The sequence below is a fragment of the Pseudorca crassidens genome, chromosome 3 (assembly GCF_039906515.1).
Source record: "Pseudorca crassidens isolate mPseCra1 chromosome 3, mPseCra1.hap1, whole genome shotgun sequence".
Classification (NCBI taxonomy): Eukaryota; Metazoa; Chordata; class Mammalia; order Artiodactyla; family Delphinidae; genus Pseudorca; species Pseudorca crassidens.
The window spans coordinates 125,203,242-125,219,300 of record NC_090298.1 but is presented as its reverse complement, the minus strand read 5'-3'; the positions used below and the strand labels follow the sequence as shown (position 1 = coordinate 125,219,300).

At 43.1% G+C, this 16,059-nt stretch overlaps 1 protein-coding gene across 4 annotated transcripts in view; it reads left to right on the top strand.

Annotated features, from left to right (window-relative positions):
• The window catches only part of SH3TC2 (SH3 domain and tetratricopeptide repeats 2), a 64,452-nt gene that overhangs the window by 37,632 nt on the left and 10,761 nt on the right, over window positions 1–16,059 (top strand). For all 4 annotated transcript variants that reach the window (XM_067732193.1, XM_067732192.1, XM_067732194.1 and 1 more), the window contains 3 exons: window positions 1,496–1,537; window positions 1,677–3,374; window positions 3,483–3,663. In XM_067732193.1, coding sequence (XP_067588294.1) covers window positions 1,496–1,537; window positions 1,677–3,374; window positions 3,483–3,663 — 1,921 coding nt within the window. The remainder of the gene's footprint in view (window positions 1–1,495; window positions 1,538–1,676; window positions 3,375–3,482; window positions 3,664–16,059) is intronic.

The following is a 16,059-nucleotide window of genomic DNA, read 5'->3' as shown; positions in this document are numbered from 1 at the left end:
CAAGGCCTATGCCCTGTAATTCTTCTTCCCAGAGAAAGCATTTTTTTTGGTAACTCATGCATCATTTGTGCTCTCGGTGGTCCTGGCCTGCAGAGAAATGACTGCATAAGACTGGCACGTGTTCCGCAACGTCAGGGAGGGCCAGGTGCATGAACAGCTCTCCAGAGTCCAGCTCTCTAGCTCTGCTGTGTTTGGCTGTGGGACCTTTGGGGGTTACAGATCTTAAGTATGTGCAATGACACTCACAGAGGAAGCCTTCCCTAGAGAATAGCAAGTGGAGGCTTGACTTGGTGAGGGGCCTGCTACCCTCAAAGTGCACTGGAGAGCTCAGAGTGCAGGCACAGGTGGCTGGCTATTGCTTCTTTGCCAGGAAGAGGTAGAATCTTCTTTCTAGCAGCCCTTGTCCTATGGAGCATGAACCTGGCCTTCGCCTCCACAAGCTCCACTGTGGCTGCTTTAGCCAAGGGGGTCAACTTCTTTGCTGCCAAACCCCAGGTTGACTTCTTGGTTCTCACCTTGTCTTATTTCACTTTTGTTATGTTAGGTGGCTGCACCATAAGCCACCTTGGTCTCCTTGACTCCTCTTTTCTCTTTACAGACTGCCTTTTCAGTCTCTTTCGTTGACTCCCACCTGCAAGTAAATGCTGCAGTTTTTCTGGCTCATTCACGAATCCCCTCTCCCCACTCCTCCCCCACCTGCTTTGTATTTCCTTCCAAATCCTTCTTCTGGGACTTTGTCCCACTCTTTGTGACCTGTTGTCAGTCACAAATCCATATTTGCAAGTCTCCACTTTTCTCCTTGGCTGCAGATCTATTTCATTCTCTGCTAGAGCTCCTGCAAGTACCGCAAACTCAAAACGTCTAAAACTGCTCAAGACCGTCCCTTCTCCCACCTCATCCCACCAAGGTACTTTAGGGAACAAAACTTAGGAACTGTAGATGCTTCTTTACCTTCTTTTCTTCATTATTTACATTTGGTCGCCTCATGCTGTCAAATTTACAAAGCACATTGTGCACACTGAGTCTGTCTGTTGAGTGGATGGATGATGAATGAATGGAGGAAGGAAGAAGGCTGTACATACATAAATGGGAGGCAGTGCCACGTGCCACAGAGTGCGCTGCCCTTGGAGTTCTGTTCATGGCTTTGTCATAAACTTGCTGAGACATTTGGGCCTTCAGATTCCACCCCCTGCCCCCCCACCCATACCCACACCTCTTGTCATAGAGCTCATGTTTCTGGCTTTTCTTCTCTGACTCTGTTCTTGTTTCTACCTCAGTTCCCAACTGTAAGGTGAGTGAGTTAAACAAGATGATCTTCAGGTCCCTGCAGCATTGATGGTGAAGGGAAGATGCTGCCTAGTACCTTAGGGATGGCAGATGGTCTGAAACTGAAACACAAAGTGTCCTAAGGGGCCACTGGTCAGGGAGCACCTGTAGGCATAAGCATACTGGGCCATTCTGACCTAACATAGGTTCGTCCTTCATCTCTATCCAGGTGGGTTTGAATCCATCCAGAGTCTTCCAAACGATCTGAGCGGTGAGTAGAGATCATGCTGAACCTGACCTCCAGTCCTGTCCAGGATATCCCTCCAGGATAGCGTCCTGTCCTCTTGCCAAGAGCTGGCCACCATAGTTGCAGGTACTTAGAGTTGCTCAATTCTGCCTGTCCCTTACAGCGTCCCAGCCCGAAGGCTTCAAGGAGACCCGGCCTGGTGGAGCCTGGGAGGAGCATCAGGCCGTGGGCTCCAGACAGTCCAGCAGCTCCGAGGACTCCAGCCTGGAGGAGGAGCTCCTTTCAGCCTCCTCAGACACCTATCACCTGCCAGAGCCTGATGACCTCGATGACCCGGAGCTGCTCATGGACCTGAACACCGGTCAGGAGGAGGAGGAGGCTGAGAACTTCACCCCCATATTGGCTTTTCTGGATCACGAGGGTTATGCTGACCACTTTAAGAGCCTCTATGATTTTTCCTTCTCTTTCCTCACGACTTCCTTCTACAGCTACTCTGAGGAGGATGAGCTCGTGGCCTACCTGGAGGCCTCGAGGAAGTGGGCCAAGCGCAGCCACATGACCTGGGCCCATGCCCGGCTCTGCTTCCTCCTGGGCCGGCTAAGCGTTAGGAAGGTCAAACTCTCTCAGGCCAGGGTGTACTTTGAGGAGGCCATCCACATTCTCAACGGGGCATTTAAGGACTTGTCCTTGGCGGCTGCCCTGTACATCAATTTGGCGGCCATCTACCTGAGGCAGAGGCTGAGGCATAAAGGCTCGGGCCTGTTGGAAAAGGCAGGTGCCATGTTGGTCTGCCTGCCTGACCGGGAGTATAGTGCCAAGAGTGAGCTGGATGTGGTGGCCTATGTGCTGAGACAGGGCATCGTGTCGGGCAGCTGCCCCCTGGAGGCCAGAGCCTGCTTCCTGGCCGTCCGATTGCTCCTAATCCTCGGCCGGCACGATGAGGTCCTGCCCTTCGCTGAGCGCCTGCAGCTCCTCTCTGGACACCCTCCCACCTTGGATGCTGCAGCCACTATCTTGAGTTTTCTCTATGACAAGAAATACCTGCCACACCTTGCGGTGGCTTCTGTCCGGCAACGTGGTACTCAGAGCACCCAAGGGATGGCCCTTCCAATTTGGCAGGTCCACCTGGTCCTCCAGAACACCACCAAGCTCCTTGGCATCCCCTCCCCAAGCTGGGGTGAAGTTTCTGCCCTGGCGTGCCCAGCACTCAGGCAGGCACTGGCTGCCTGTGAGGAGCAGGTGGATCAGAGCACCCAGAGGACCCTGTGTCTCATCCTGTCCAAAGTGTACCTCCAGCATAGGTCTCCTGATGGTGCCATCCACTACCTGAGCCAAGCCTTGATGCTAGGCCAGCTGCTGAGTGAGCGGGAAGCTTTTGAGTCTTCCCTCTGCTTGGCGTGGGCCTATCTCTTAGCCAGCCAGGCAAAGAAGGCTTTGGACATCCTTGAGCCACTCTTACACTCCCTGAAGGAGACAGAGAGTGTTACCCAAAAGGGAGTGGTCCAGAACCTCCTGGGACTCGCACTTCAAGGTGAAGGCCGGGTGAACAGGGCAGCCAACAGCTATCTTTGGGCCTTGAACAGAGCTCAGGAGGCAAGGGATGTGCGCAACCAGGCGGTGGCTTTGGCCAATCTTGGCCATCTGACCCTTAAATCCTGGACTCAGCAGCCAGCCAGGGACTATCTTCTGCAGGCTGTGCAACTCTATTCTAAACTCCAGGCCAGCATGGAGACAGACATGGAATTAGTACAGGTGCTTCTCTGGTTGGCCCAAGTTGAGGTGTATCGACACCAGCTGGCCAGTGGCCGCTTTTGTTACGAAATGGCATTGCTGTTTGGATTAAGGCATCAACACCTGAAGAGTGAGTATATCCCGTGCTGCTGGGATGCTTTAGAAATAAGTGTTAGAAGACATTTTTTCCTTTGTCCTATCTCCAGTCATCTCATCCGTGTTCCTGCTTTATGTTCAGGTCAGCTTCAGGTCACCAAATCCCTCTGCCATTTCTACAGCTCTGTGTCCCCAAGCCCCGAGGCATGTATCACCTACCACGAGCACTGGCTGGCCCTGGCTCAGCAACTCAGGGACCGGGAGATGGAGGGGAGGCTGCTGGAGTCCCTTGGGCAGCTCTATCGGAACCTAAATACGGCCAGGTGAGTCCAAGCTCAGGGATAATTCTAGAACATCTTTTCTTCCTTAAGGAGAATCAGTATTCTTTCCCTCACGAAGTCAAGTCCAAATGCACGTGATATGTTTATGGCATCGTGGAAAAGAACGTGGTCTCTGCAGCCACATGGCAAACTCAGTGCCATCCATCACTTACTAGCTGTGTGACTTGGGGCAAGTTTTTACACTTCTCTGTGCCTCCGCTTCCTCACCAGTTAATGCACATGGGGTACTTGGAACAGTGCCTGGTAAACAGGGCTCAGTCATGTTGGTTATGTTACAATTACCTGTGTGTTTCTATAACAACCTATCAAGTGAATGTGGCTGAGGGTGCATAATTCAGAGCGGTGGCAGTTACACTGAGGACTGTGGAACCCTCAGGAGGTCTTCGTTACCTGAGGAAGTTGGTATTAGAGAAAGGACCGATGTAAATAAATGCACAGAAAACGGGTGTAAAATTTCACAGTAAAAATTTTTGATTGGAAACTTACCTTTAAAATGAAACTGGAAGGCTTCCCTGGTGGTGCAGTGGTTGAGAATCCGCCTGCCGATGCAGGGGGACGCGGGTTTGTGCCCCGGTCCGGGAGGATCCCACATGCCGCGGAGTGGCTGGGCCCGTGAGCCGTGGCCACTGGGCCTGCGTGTCCAGAGCCTGTGCTCTGCAGCGGGAGAGGCCACAACAGTGAGAGGCCCGCGTATCGCAAAAATAAATAAATAAATAAAATGAAACTGGAAAGGGTGAAACTAAGTTTATTTTCACTTTTTAGTTAAGAAGCTTAGGTTGTCATCGCAACTATGCACTAAGCTGTAGAATAAATACACAACAAAAGAACTGTTAACTTTTCAGCTTAATTGTGTTGACAGAACTGTATAATAGCACAATTAAACCTCCTTTGTTTTGTGATTGACTTTTAGCACTCTCTTAGAAAGACTCATTTTTGCAAAAATATCCCAAAACTTAACTTTTTATCCAAGCCTTTTTTTTTCACACTTTGATATTTAAATTATTCTCAAGTGGATTATCCTTCCATTTTTTGCTGATTTTCCCTTTTCTATCTTTTACTGGTCAAATCTACCTGATCCTCATTTGCCAGTGACACGGCCTGCAGTTCTGCTTTCTAACAAGCCTTTAATTGATTCCATTAAATTCTACATGGTTTGCAAGATATTTAATTTCACTTTGTGACAGATTAGCATTGTAACATTGTATTCATAAAATTATGACTGACTTCTAATGTAGAGCAGGGATAATTGCTAGTGTTGAGCAGAGAGAGGTGATTGAGGAGAAGCTATTTAAATGACAATTTTTGCTTTTCTAGGCAACGTGGTAACTTGGGCACCTGGTCCGTCAGATCACTAATAATCAGATAACGAATTCTCTCTTTCTCTTTCTCTCTCCCATTCTGTCTCCCTCTCCCTCATCTCGTCCCTCTAAGAATCAGGTATCCTCCAAATATCCCATTGCTTTAGTCCCAGGAAGGGAGTTTTGGATCCTTGCAGCCTGTGAGGGGACAGGAAGTTGGGCCCCAGCCGTACCATGCTTCTATTCAGAACACCCTAGGAGTTTGTATGGTTTTGGAGCAGATCCAGAAGGTATGCTTGAATTAACCTTAGAGATGAAATAGTCATATTCATGGTGAGGCATAGTGAGAATGGGCTTTGGGAAAGCTGACTTTTAAGGAACTGGAGTATGGGGGGCAAACATGTGTGAGGTTTATTGCCACCCCCCCCTGTGTACAAGTTCAGTCTCTGATTAATCACTGTCCAGTCCACCTACCCAACTGCCATCCTTTGTTCACAGCCTTCCTCCCACCTCCAGTTGTCAAAACCCACTGAAATCCTAAGGGGAAAACCAAAGAGTAAGCCCTGGATGCTCTCAACACAGAGTGCAGAGGCCTTTCTTAAGGCAGTGTGAAGGACCACTGGACTTCTTAGGTGATGGGAGTGATGGGAGAGAAGGAGTGGGGCTGCGCTTGCTCCAAGAAGTGTCTGGAGGAAGTCACAGGCCACAGAGAGGGAGAGGAGTGACCAAAACTGGATTAGGAGTCAGGAAACCTGAGCCTGCCATCAGCTAATAACATGTCCTTAAAGAAGTCTCTTGGTTGCCCCATTAATAAGGTTAAATTGAATGAGGTGCCTTCTAGTTCTAAAATGTTAGGCCTAGGACCAGCCAGCTATGCTATGCTGACTCCGGCAATAGCCCTATTAGTATAAGAATTCCTTCAGAGAGTCTTGAAGTTTGGAGGCAGATTCTTAAAGATGTGGGGCTTCAAGATCAAAGACCTAAACTTTTTGGGGTTTTGAAAGACTCTGCAGTAGCTTCAGAAGGTCTTGATGTAGTAACTATAAACTCCATCTGGGCAGACCTCGTGTCTGGCATAGAACAGGGAGACATACATGTTTGTGTGCGCAGCCAAGTAGTTAGTAAATTATTTATTTAGTCCACTAGCTTACAGCCCTGAGCTGCAGGCTGCACACTGACTTGGCTGACTTGGCTGCCAGAGAGGAGATTCAGATGGAGAATGAGGGAGTTTGCCCGAGGGAGCCCTTGGTTTCTTTGCACAGGATTCAGGTAAGGGAAAAATGGTGCTTGCAACTTGGAGGCAGACTTTCTGGTCTTCAGTGACAATTACAGTCGGCAGACGGCTGTCAGTGGAACCTCAGATGCCCTTTCCAACCGCCTGTTTAGAGCCTGGCCTACAGAGCATTAGCTACAGAACAGAGTGGGTCTTTTCTCAGGGAGTTTGCATTGATAAGGACCCAAATAACAGATAGTGAACTGGAATATCAGGGATTACCACCCAAATCAAAAATAATTTTTTTTCCTAAAATTTAAGTTGTTTAAAATTCTATTATAATATTTGCTTATGGTAAAAAAAAATTAAACCAGTACTGAAGGTTATAGTTGAAAAATAAAGGTCTTATTGCAACCTCCCTTTTCCTAAGACTCTTCAGAAGTAACTACTTAAAGATTTTTAAATATCCATCAAGAAATATTCTATACATATGAAAGATTATATATGATACATGTCCTCTATATTAAATATATGTTAGGTATATATAATTTGCACATTTTTAGTTACTTAAATGGGATTATGATAGAAACTCTGTTACATAATATACTCTCATGTTACTTTTTTCATTTAAAAATATCACTATGAAATGTTGATCCAGCATTTTATTCTACTATAGGAGCCCTTCTGATGTACTGGGTACTGTGGTAGATGGTGGGGAATTTAATGGTTAGGAAAACAATTTTCAAAAGAACTGTCCAAAAATGGAGCAGTCTACCCTATGTAGATGAGAGAGTGTTATCATTACACGTATTCAAGTAGAGGCTGGTTACTCAGGACTCTTATAGAAGAATGCCCCGAATTGAGCTTTTTATAATAGCTTTATTGAGATGTAATCATATAGCATAAAATTGTCTTTTAAATATACAGTTCAGTGATCTTCAGCATATTCACAGAGTTTTGTAACCATTACCACTATCTAATTTCAGAACATTTTCATGGCTCCCAAAAGAAACCCTATACCCATTAGTAGTCACTTCTCATTAACCCACCCCTACCTAGCCTGGCAACCACTAATCTACTTTCTGTCTCTATGGATGTGCCAATTCTGAACATTTCATATGAATGGAATCATACAAGATATGGCCTTTTGTGACTGGCTTCTTTCACTTTGGGTAATGTTTTCAAGGTTTATCCATGTTGTCACATGTATCAGTACTTCATTCCTTTTTATTGCTGAGTATTAGTCTGTTGTGTGGATATATCACGTTTACTTATCTAGTCATAAGTTGAAAGACATTTGAGTTGTTGCAACTTTGTGGCTATTATGATTAATGCTGCTGTGTACATTCCTGAACAAGTTTTTGGGTGAATATATTTTTCCAATTCTCTTGTGTATGTACCTAGGAGCGGAATTTCAGGGTCATATGGTAACTCTATAGTTAAACTTCTGGAGAACTGCCAAAGTAGCTGCACCATTTTGCATTCCTTTGAGCAAAGTATGAGAGCTCCAATGTCTCCACATTCTTGCTAATACTTGTTATTGTGTGTCTTTTTTATTTTAGCCATCCTGTTATATCTCATTGTGGGTTTGATTTACTTTCCCTAATGACTAAGATGTTGACCTTCGTTTCATGTGCTTACTGGTCATTTGTATATCTTTGGAGAAATGTCTCTTTAAATTCTTTGCCCCATTTTTGTGTTGTTTGTCGTTTAATTTTTGAGCCGTAAGAGTTCTTTATGTATTCTGGTAAAAATCTCTTATCAGATATATGATTTCCAAATATTTTCTCCCAATCCATATGTTTTCTTTTCACTTCCTAGATGGCATCTTTTGAAGTACAAGTGTTTTTAATTTTGATGAAGTTCAGTTTATCTATTTTTTTAATCGTTGCCTAATCTAAGGTCACAAAAATTTACCTCTTTGTTTCCCTCTAAGCGTTTTGTCATTTTAGCCCTTACATTTGGGTCAATCAGCTGTTTTGAGTTAATTTTTGCTTATGGTGTGAGATAGGGGTCCAGTTTGATTCTTTTGTGTGAATATCCAGTTGCCCAAGTACCACGTTTTGAAAAAATTATTTTTCCCCATTGAATGTTTTCAGCACCCTTGTTTAAAATCAGTCGACCATAAATGTAAGGGTTTATTTCTGGGTGCTAAATTCTATTCCATATATCTATATGTCTGACCTATGCCAGACTACACTATTGTGTTTATTATTGCTTCATGGTAAGTTTTAAATTGGGAAGTGTGAGTCTCCCAAACTTTTTATTCTTTTTCAAGGTTGTTTTGGCTATTTTGGGTCCCTTGCCTTTCCATATGAAATTTAGCGTCAGCTTTCAATTTCTGCAAAGAAGCCAGCTGGGATTTTGATAGGGATAATGTTGAATCTGTAGATCAATTTGGGTAATATTGACATCTTAACAGCATCATGCCTTCCAATTCATGAACCTGGAATGTCTTTTCATTTATTTAGGCATGCTTTAACCACTTTCAACAGTGTGTTGTAGTTTTAGAATATTATTTTTGCACTCCTTTTGTTAAATATTCTGAAGTAGTTTTTGATGCTATTGTAAATGGAATTGTCTTCTGAATTTCACTTTCAGACTGTTCATTGACAGTGTATAGAAATACAGCTGATTTTTGTATGTATTCTTTTTATTTCTGTAATTATTTCTGTTAGTAGTAATGTCACCACTTTAGTTCATAGTCTTTTATCTTATTTTTCTTGACCAGACTAACAAAAGCTTTTAAAGGAACCAACCTTTGATTTTATTGATTTTCTCCATTGTTTTTCTATTCTCTACATCTTTTTTTCTGATTTAATATTTATTATTTTTCTTAATTGTGCTTGCTTTGGTTTTACCTTGCTCTTTTTTTTTTCAAGTGTCTCAAGGTAGAATGTTAGGTTATTGATTTGAGATCGTTCTTCTTTAATATAAATATTTACAGCTACAAGTTTCTCTCTGATCACTGCTTTCACTCCATTTACTCCAGTTTTGGTGTGTTGTATTTTTGTTTTCATTCATCTCAAAGTATTTTCTAATAGCCCTTGTGATTTCTTCTTTGACCCCTTGGTTATTTAGGAGTGTGTTGTTTAAATTTCACATATTTGTGAATTTCCCAAATTTCCTTTTGTTATCAATTTCTGATATCATTCAGTTGTGGTGGGAGAACATACTTTGTATGATTTCCTTTTAAATTTATTGAGAAAGGCCTACCATATGGTCTATTCTGGAGGATGTTCCATGTGCACTTAAGAGGAATGTGTATCTGCCATTATTTTCATTGTTTTTAGAGATGTCTGTTAGGTCTAATTGATTTATAGCTAAAGTCTTCTATTTCCTTTTGTTCTCATGTCTAGTTGTTCTATCCATTATTGAAAGTGGGGTATTTAAATCTCCAATTATTGTGGTTGAATTGTCTATTTCTCCCTTCAAGTGTGTCAGCTTTTTCTTCATGTACTTTGAGGCTCTATTTTTAGATGCATTATTTTTCTAATTGTTATGTCTTCTGAATGGAATGACTCTTTTATCATTATAAACTTTTCTTGATTGTCTTTCGTGGCAATTTTGTTATTTTTATCTGATATTAGTATAGCCATTCAAGGTCTTGTTGGATGGTGTATCCAAAAGTTTTCCATACTTTTACTTTTAATCTATTTGTGTCTTTCAAACTAAAGTGTATCTCTTGTAGACAGCATACTGTTGAGTCATATTTTTTGTTATTGTTGTTTTGTTGTTTGTTTTTAAAAATCCATTCTGCCAATCTCTGTCTTTTGAGTGGAGTGGTCAATCCATTTACACTTGATGTGATTACTGGTAAGGTGGGATTCATGTCTGCCTGTTTTGCTATTTGTTTTCTGTGTTTCTTATATCTTTTGAAAATTCTTCCTTTTCTTCTTTCTTTTGTGTTAAATAGATATTTTCTGTTGTTCCATTTTAAATTTGTCATTTCTTTTACTATGTTTCTTTCAGCTCTTTTCTTAGTGGTTACCTTGGGGATTATAATTAACATCTTAATTAATAACAACCTCAGGGGTTTCCTTGGTATGCACACAGTTTTATACTTGTGTGGTCTTTTAGATTCCTGGGATTACCTTGGAGCTTTTCAAAGCCTCCAATGGACATTTCATTTCCCAGCTTTTCCTTTTGTTTTTTATTTTTTGTCAGTGTATTGTTTGCTCCAAATGTTTTCACCACCTCAGACAGCAGCAATGTTAAACAATTGCTGCTGATCTTTTTGGACAAACACCTCAGGGAAAAGATTGTTTTATACTGAGCCATCTCTGAGTTAGTTTATGTAAAACAAGCCCTGTGAGTGGAGGCTTTCAATGAACTTCCAAGCAGGTAAAATCGTGACAATTCCCTGGGGATAGAATGCTGGGGAATTCCACACTCATTGTGCTCTTTTCAGTGGCGCTAGGCTGCTTGTTTTCCCAGCTACCATGGTTGAGAGGCTTTTAGTTTTTAAGGCTGTCACAGAGCTGGGGAGAGAAGATGTCTCTAGAGCAACTTAAAAAGCAACAAAAGACACTATTCTTAAGGAGATTCAGCTGTTGTTCTTGAGTACACTTCTTGAATAGTTGCAAGCCTTTTGTTAATTTCCAGAGTTCTGAAAAGTTGGTTGTGACAATTTTTGCCCAGGTTCTCATTGCTCTTGTGGGGGACTGATTTTCGGAGATCCTTAGTTCATCATTCTGGAAGTTGATCCAGATTAGGATTTCTTAATCCTAGTATCTATAATTCTAATATCTGAGATTCGTATTTGTATAATTGGGAGGAAATAAACATCCACTTTTCCTCCTTTCCCACTAATATGAGCAATACTAAGAGGAAGATGGGAAGTACCTTAGGTGTCAGAGGAAGGCTCTGCAAACATAAGGTGGTTATCCATTTTCAGGATGCTCAGTTCATCAAGGAGAACTGCTATTAATGCTATATTTATTTAGCATGTATAAATCACCTACTCCTGCAAAGCCTTAGTGAAAAAAAAGAAAAGAACAAAGACCAGCTAACAGATGTAGATTAACAGGTGTTTCCAGGCACCTGGAGGTGGTTACTGTAATTTTGCTCTAAGCTTCCTGGTAGCTGAGGTAAAAGGGGGAAAAACCATAGGAGGCTCCCACTGTCTGATAAAAGAATATAAACAAATGTATCTGTTGGAGCAGATTTGTTCCTGGCACTGATTTCTAGGAGAAATTTATTAAGTGGGTTTTGATGTAATGGACACATTTTTTCAACTAAACTACCCCCATGGGATTTCCATTCTCACAAAGCTCAAAGCCATAGCAGGCAAAGGCAGGAAGCGTTCATGGGCGAGATGACAGGCATCTGCAGGGGCAGGTTTGGAGGGAGAGGAAAGAACACTTTCAGCTGCTGGTTGGCACATCTGTCAGGGAAAACTTCATAAAGGTGATAGCATTTAAAGATGCCCTGGAGGGATAGGAAAGATTTTGAAAAGTGGGGAAGGGTAAGAGAATACCATTTTGGGCCAAGGGAATAGCCATAGCAATGGAAAGGTGAGGATACATTTGAAAGATATTCCGTAGGTTTCACAGACTGAGTTTGATGTTTCTCTGGGTATAGGTACTAAAGGAGAGAGAGGACTACAGCCTATCCCCCAGGAGGGGATGTGGAGGTTGGATGGGGGCAGGGGGTTGCAGTGGGCCTCTGGACTGGTACAGTCAACATCCCTATTGAAAATGATGGTCATAATAGTAACAGAAGGCATTCAGTGAGCATGTACTGATTACCAAGCAGTGTGCAATCTCAGGATGACCATATGAGGGAGAAAGAGTCGTAGAAATTGAGAACTAGACATATCTCCAAAGAAGATATACAGACTGCCAACAAACACATGAAAGAATGCTCAATATCATTAATCATTAGAGAAATGCAAATCAAAACTACAATGAGATATCATCTCACACCAGTCAGAATGGCCATCATCAAAAAATCTAGAAACAATAAATGCTGGAGAGGGTGTGGAGAAAAGGGAACACTCCTGCACTGCTGGTGGGAATGTGAATTGGTACAGCCACTATGGAGAACAGTATGGAGGTTCCTTAAAAAACCACAAATAGAACTACCATACGACCCAGGAATCCCACTACTGGGCATATACCCTGAGAAAACCTTAATTCAAAAAGAGTCATGTACCACAATGTTCATTGCAGCTCTATTTACAATAGCCAGGACATGGAAGCAACCTAAGTGTCCATCATCGGATGAATGGATAAAGAAGATGTGACACATATACACAATGGAATATTACACAACCATAAAAAGAAACGAAACTGAGCTATTTGTAATGAGGTGGATGGACCTAGAGTCTGTCATACAGAGTGAAGTAAGTCAGAAAGAGAAAGACAAATACCGTATGCTAACACATATATATGGAATTTAAGAAAAAAAATGTCATGAAGAACCTAGGGGTAAGGCAGGAATAAAGACACAGACCTACTAGAGAATGGACTTGAGGATATGGGGAGGGGGAAGGGTAAGCTGTGACAAAGTGAGAGAGAGGCATGGACATATGTACACTACCAAACGTAAAATAGATAGCTAGTGGGAAGCAGCCGCATAGCACAGGGAGATCAGCTCGGTGGTTTGTGACCACCTAGAGGGGTGGGATAGGGAGGGTGGGAGGGAGGGAGACGCAAGAGGGAAGAGATATGGGAACATATGTATATGTATACTGATTCACTTTGTTATAAAGCAGAAACTAACACACCATTGTAAAGCAATTATACTCCAATAAAGATGTAAAAAAAAAAAGAAAAAAGAGGTCAAGTAACTTGCATGAAGCCACACAGCAGAGCTTGATACCCAATCTGTGTCTAGAACAAGAGTCAGCACACTAATAAAAACTCAGATAGTAAATGTTTTAGGCTGTCTGTCCATGTGGTCTCTCTCACAACTACTCTGTTCTGCAGTTGTAGTGTGAAAACAGCCATAGATAATATATAAATGAATGTGGCTGTGTTCCCATAAGACTTTGTTTACAAAAGCAGGTGGAAGGCTGGATTTGGCTCATGGGCCATAGTTTGCCAACCCTTGGCCTAGAGTGCTTGTCCTTAACTACTCTGTATGTATTCTGCCTGCTCAGCCAATCATTTTCACCCTCAATAAGCAGTAGGTGTAGGTGACGGTATGGTGAAACCTCTCAGAATTGTATGGATGAGAATGGCCTCATTTGTCTTCTGCTCTGACCTCCGCCTGCTATGGAGAGTCCAGACTGCTTATACTACCTGCCTCACCGGTATTAGCGCAGATCCCTGAATCCTTAATTTAAGGTGGTTTTCACCACCCATTACTGCTTTTTTATTTATTTATATTCCTCCTATTTGAAAGGTTTTCTCTAGGGTTTAGTGATGGTGGATAGTAAGGGAGGGCAAGTAGATGGTGAAAACTTTGGCTCAGCCTTCAGGATTTTGTCTTGGGACACTTTGCTGTCCCTTTGTTCAGTACCTTCTGAGTCTTGCTTTTTCTGCCTTCAGGGTGATGACTACAGAATTTAGTTTGATGAAGTTTTTCAATCTCTGAATGAGAAAGGTCTTTAGGGGGTCTTGTCTTCTGTCCCCAGGTGACACAATACAGACTGTACTCTAGAATGTCTATAGACTCAGTTCTAGAGCTGAACCAGGTGGGGTCCATGAGAACTTTGTGGCTCTATTGGATAGATTCAACAGATACTTGCTGAGCATCTACTATGGCCCAGGCACTGTGCTAAAAACTGGACAAATGAGATATAGTCCCTGAGCTCACAATGCTTATCATCTAGTTCAGGAAGTAGATATTATATACATAATCGCCAGAGGTATCACATAAATGGTGCTAAGTGCCACAAAGGGTGTGCATATTATTTTTTAGAAAGAAATGCCTTGCATGCAACAAGTCTTTGCAAAATAATGATTCTTTGCATGTGAATACAATAGTAGCCTATAAGTCCTTATTCCTGGCTCTTATTCTTATCCTGTGCATCTTACTTCTGTGGAACTGAAAAAAAAAATGCTTCAGTGTTTGGTTTTCAGTATAGTTAATATGACTAATCCCTAACATTTTTAGAATCATAAACAAGGAAAGAATTGCTTTTGCTGACACGTTCTCATTTGATCACAAGGCTAGGATGTACCGCACCACCCAATTTTTGCCAATGGGGGCGCTTTGTTCAGGGTGTGAGGGAGCCTATGTCCTTCAGAATTTTGAAGTTGTTAAAGTGGTAAAATAAGCAAAACCTTCCCACAAGCTGATTTCTGAGCCAGAAATTGAGCACTGCTTGAGGGTTTGTAGGGGGCTCTGGAGTCCATTCTCAGGGTTAGATCCTGGGATTTAGATCTCAGGGTTTATTACCTGGTCTGTGTTACTTACCCTTCAAAGCCTTATTTTTCCCATTTGTAAATAGATATGATAATAGTACTGCTCTCTTAGTGGTGTTGTGATGATTAAATGAAATTAGGCATGTAAAGCCCCTAGCACATGCTAAGTGCTCAATAAATGTTAAGTAATATTTGCTGTCATTGCTGTTATTACAAGACAAAACAGCAGAGAGCTCAACATAAAACTTTAGAAATGAGCAGTGCAAACATGGACACGTTTTTAAAAACGCACTGGGTTTCTTTATGTACGAAATGGGCTAAGAACTCTCATGGCTTGGGGTTTCTGTGAGGAGTAAATGAGAGAATGTGTACTGAAAGTTTGTATCGCAGCACCTGGCCCAGGGTCAGCCCCTTGTGAGTGGCAATTCTCATTATGGAAACAGGATAAGACCAGTTAGTGGAGGCTGGGCTCTGGCCAGAGGTCAAACATTCATCCAGGCAGGGCAGGGATCTGGAAAACCGCAGCAGGGGTGGTAAGAGGAAGTCTGGGAATGCAGGTGTATTGAGGTCACCTCACCACAGGCTCATGGCTGATGTCCACACAGGAAGGAAGAAACAAGGACTCAGCCACAGAGATTGAACTTTGGGGGCAGGAAAAATGAGAAAAAGAGAAACCTGAGGGTTTGAGAGGAGAGGAGATACCATGCCAGGGCCCAGGCATAGCTAGCCGGGAATGCATGAGACTTCAGATCAAGACTGAATTTGTGCTGTTCCACCAGCCGTGCTCCTTACTTCTTGATTTGGGAGCTGAGCCCACACCTAGGGCCTGCAGGTGGTGGCTGGAGGAATTGGGGTGCTGGGACATTCCAGGCCAAGCTAGTGGCTTATCTGGTGGGTGATATAGTGACAGATACAAACATACGGGGTGGTGAATGGTGATAGGAAACAACCAAGGAAGCTGGAGACCACTTCCCAATTCTAGACCATAAGGCATTTGTCTTTTATTGGAGTCATGGATCAGGTATAAGACTTAGTGGAGGCAGTGGTCTTTGGAAAACCCATGCACGTAGAGTCTTTTTTGTTTTTTATACATTTATTTTATTTATTTTATTATTTTTGGCTACATTGGGTCTTTGTTGCTGCGCGTGGGCTTTCTCTAGTTGTGGCGAGCAGGGGCTACTCTTCGTTGCATTGCGCAGGCTTCTCTTTGCAGTGGCATCTCTTGTTGCGGAGCACAGGCTCTAGGCACATGGGCTTCCGTAGTTGTAGCACGTGGGCTCAGTAGTTGTGGCTGGCGGGCTCTAGAGCACAGGCTCAGTAGTTGTGGCGCACAGGCTTAGTTGCTCCATGGCACATGGGACCTTCCCGGACCGGGGCACGAACCTGCATTGGCAGGCGGATTCCTAACCACTGCGCCACCAGGGAAGCCCGCACATAGAGTCTTGATAGTGCAATGTGAGCATCTGGGTCTCTGTAAGTCCTGCCTTCCCCCATGGGGTGTTTCCTGGAGAGGAATACTGACCTCCTCTCTTCCACAGTCATAGTGAGCTCA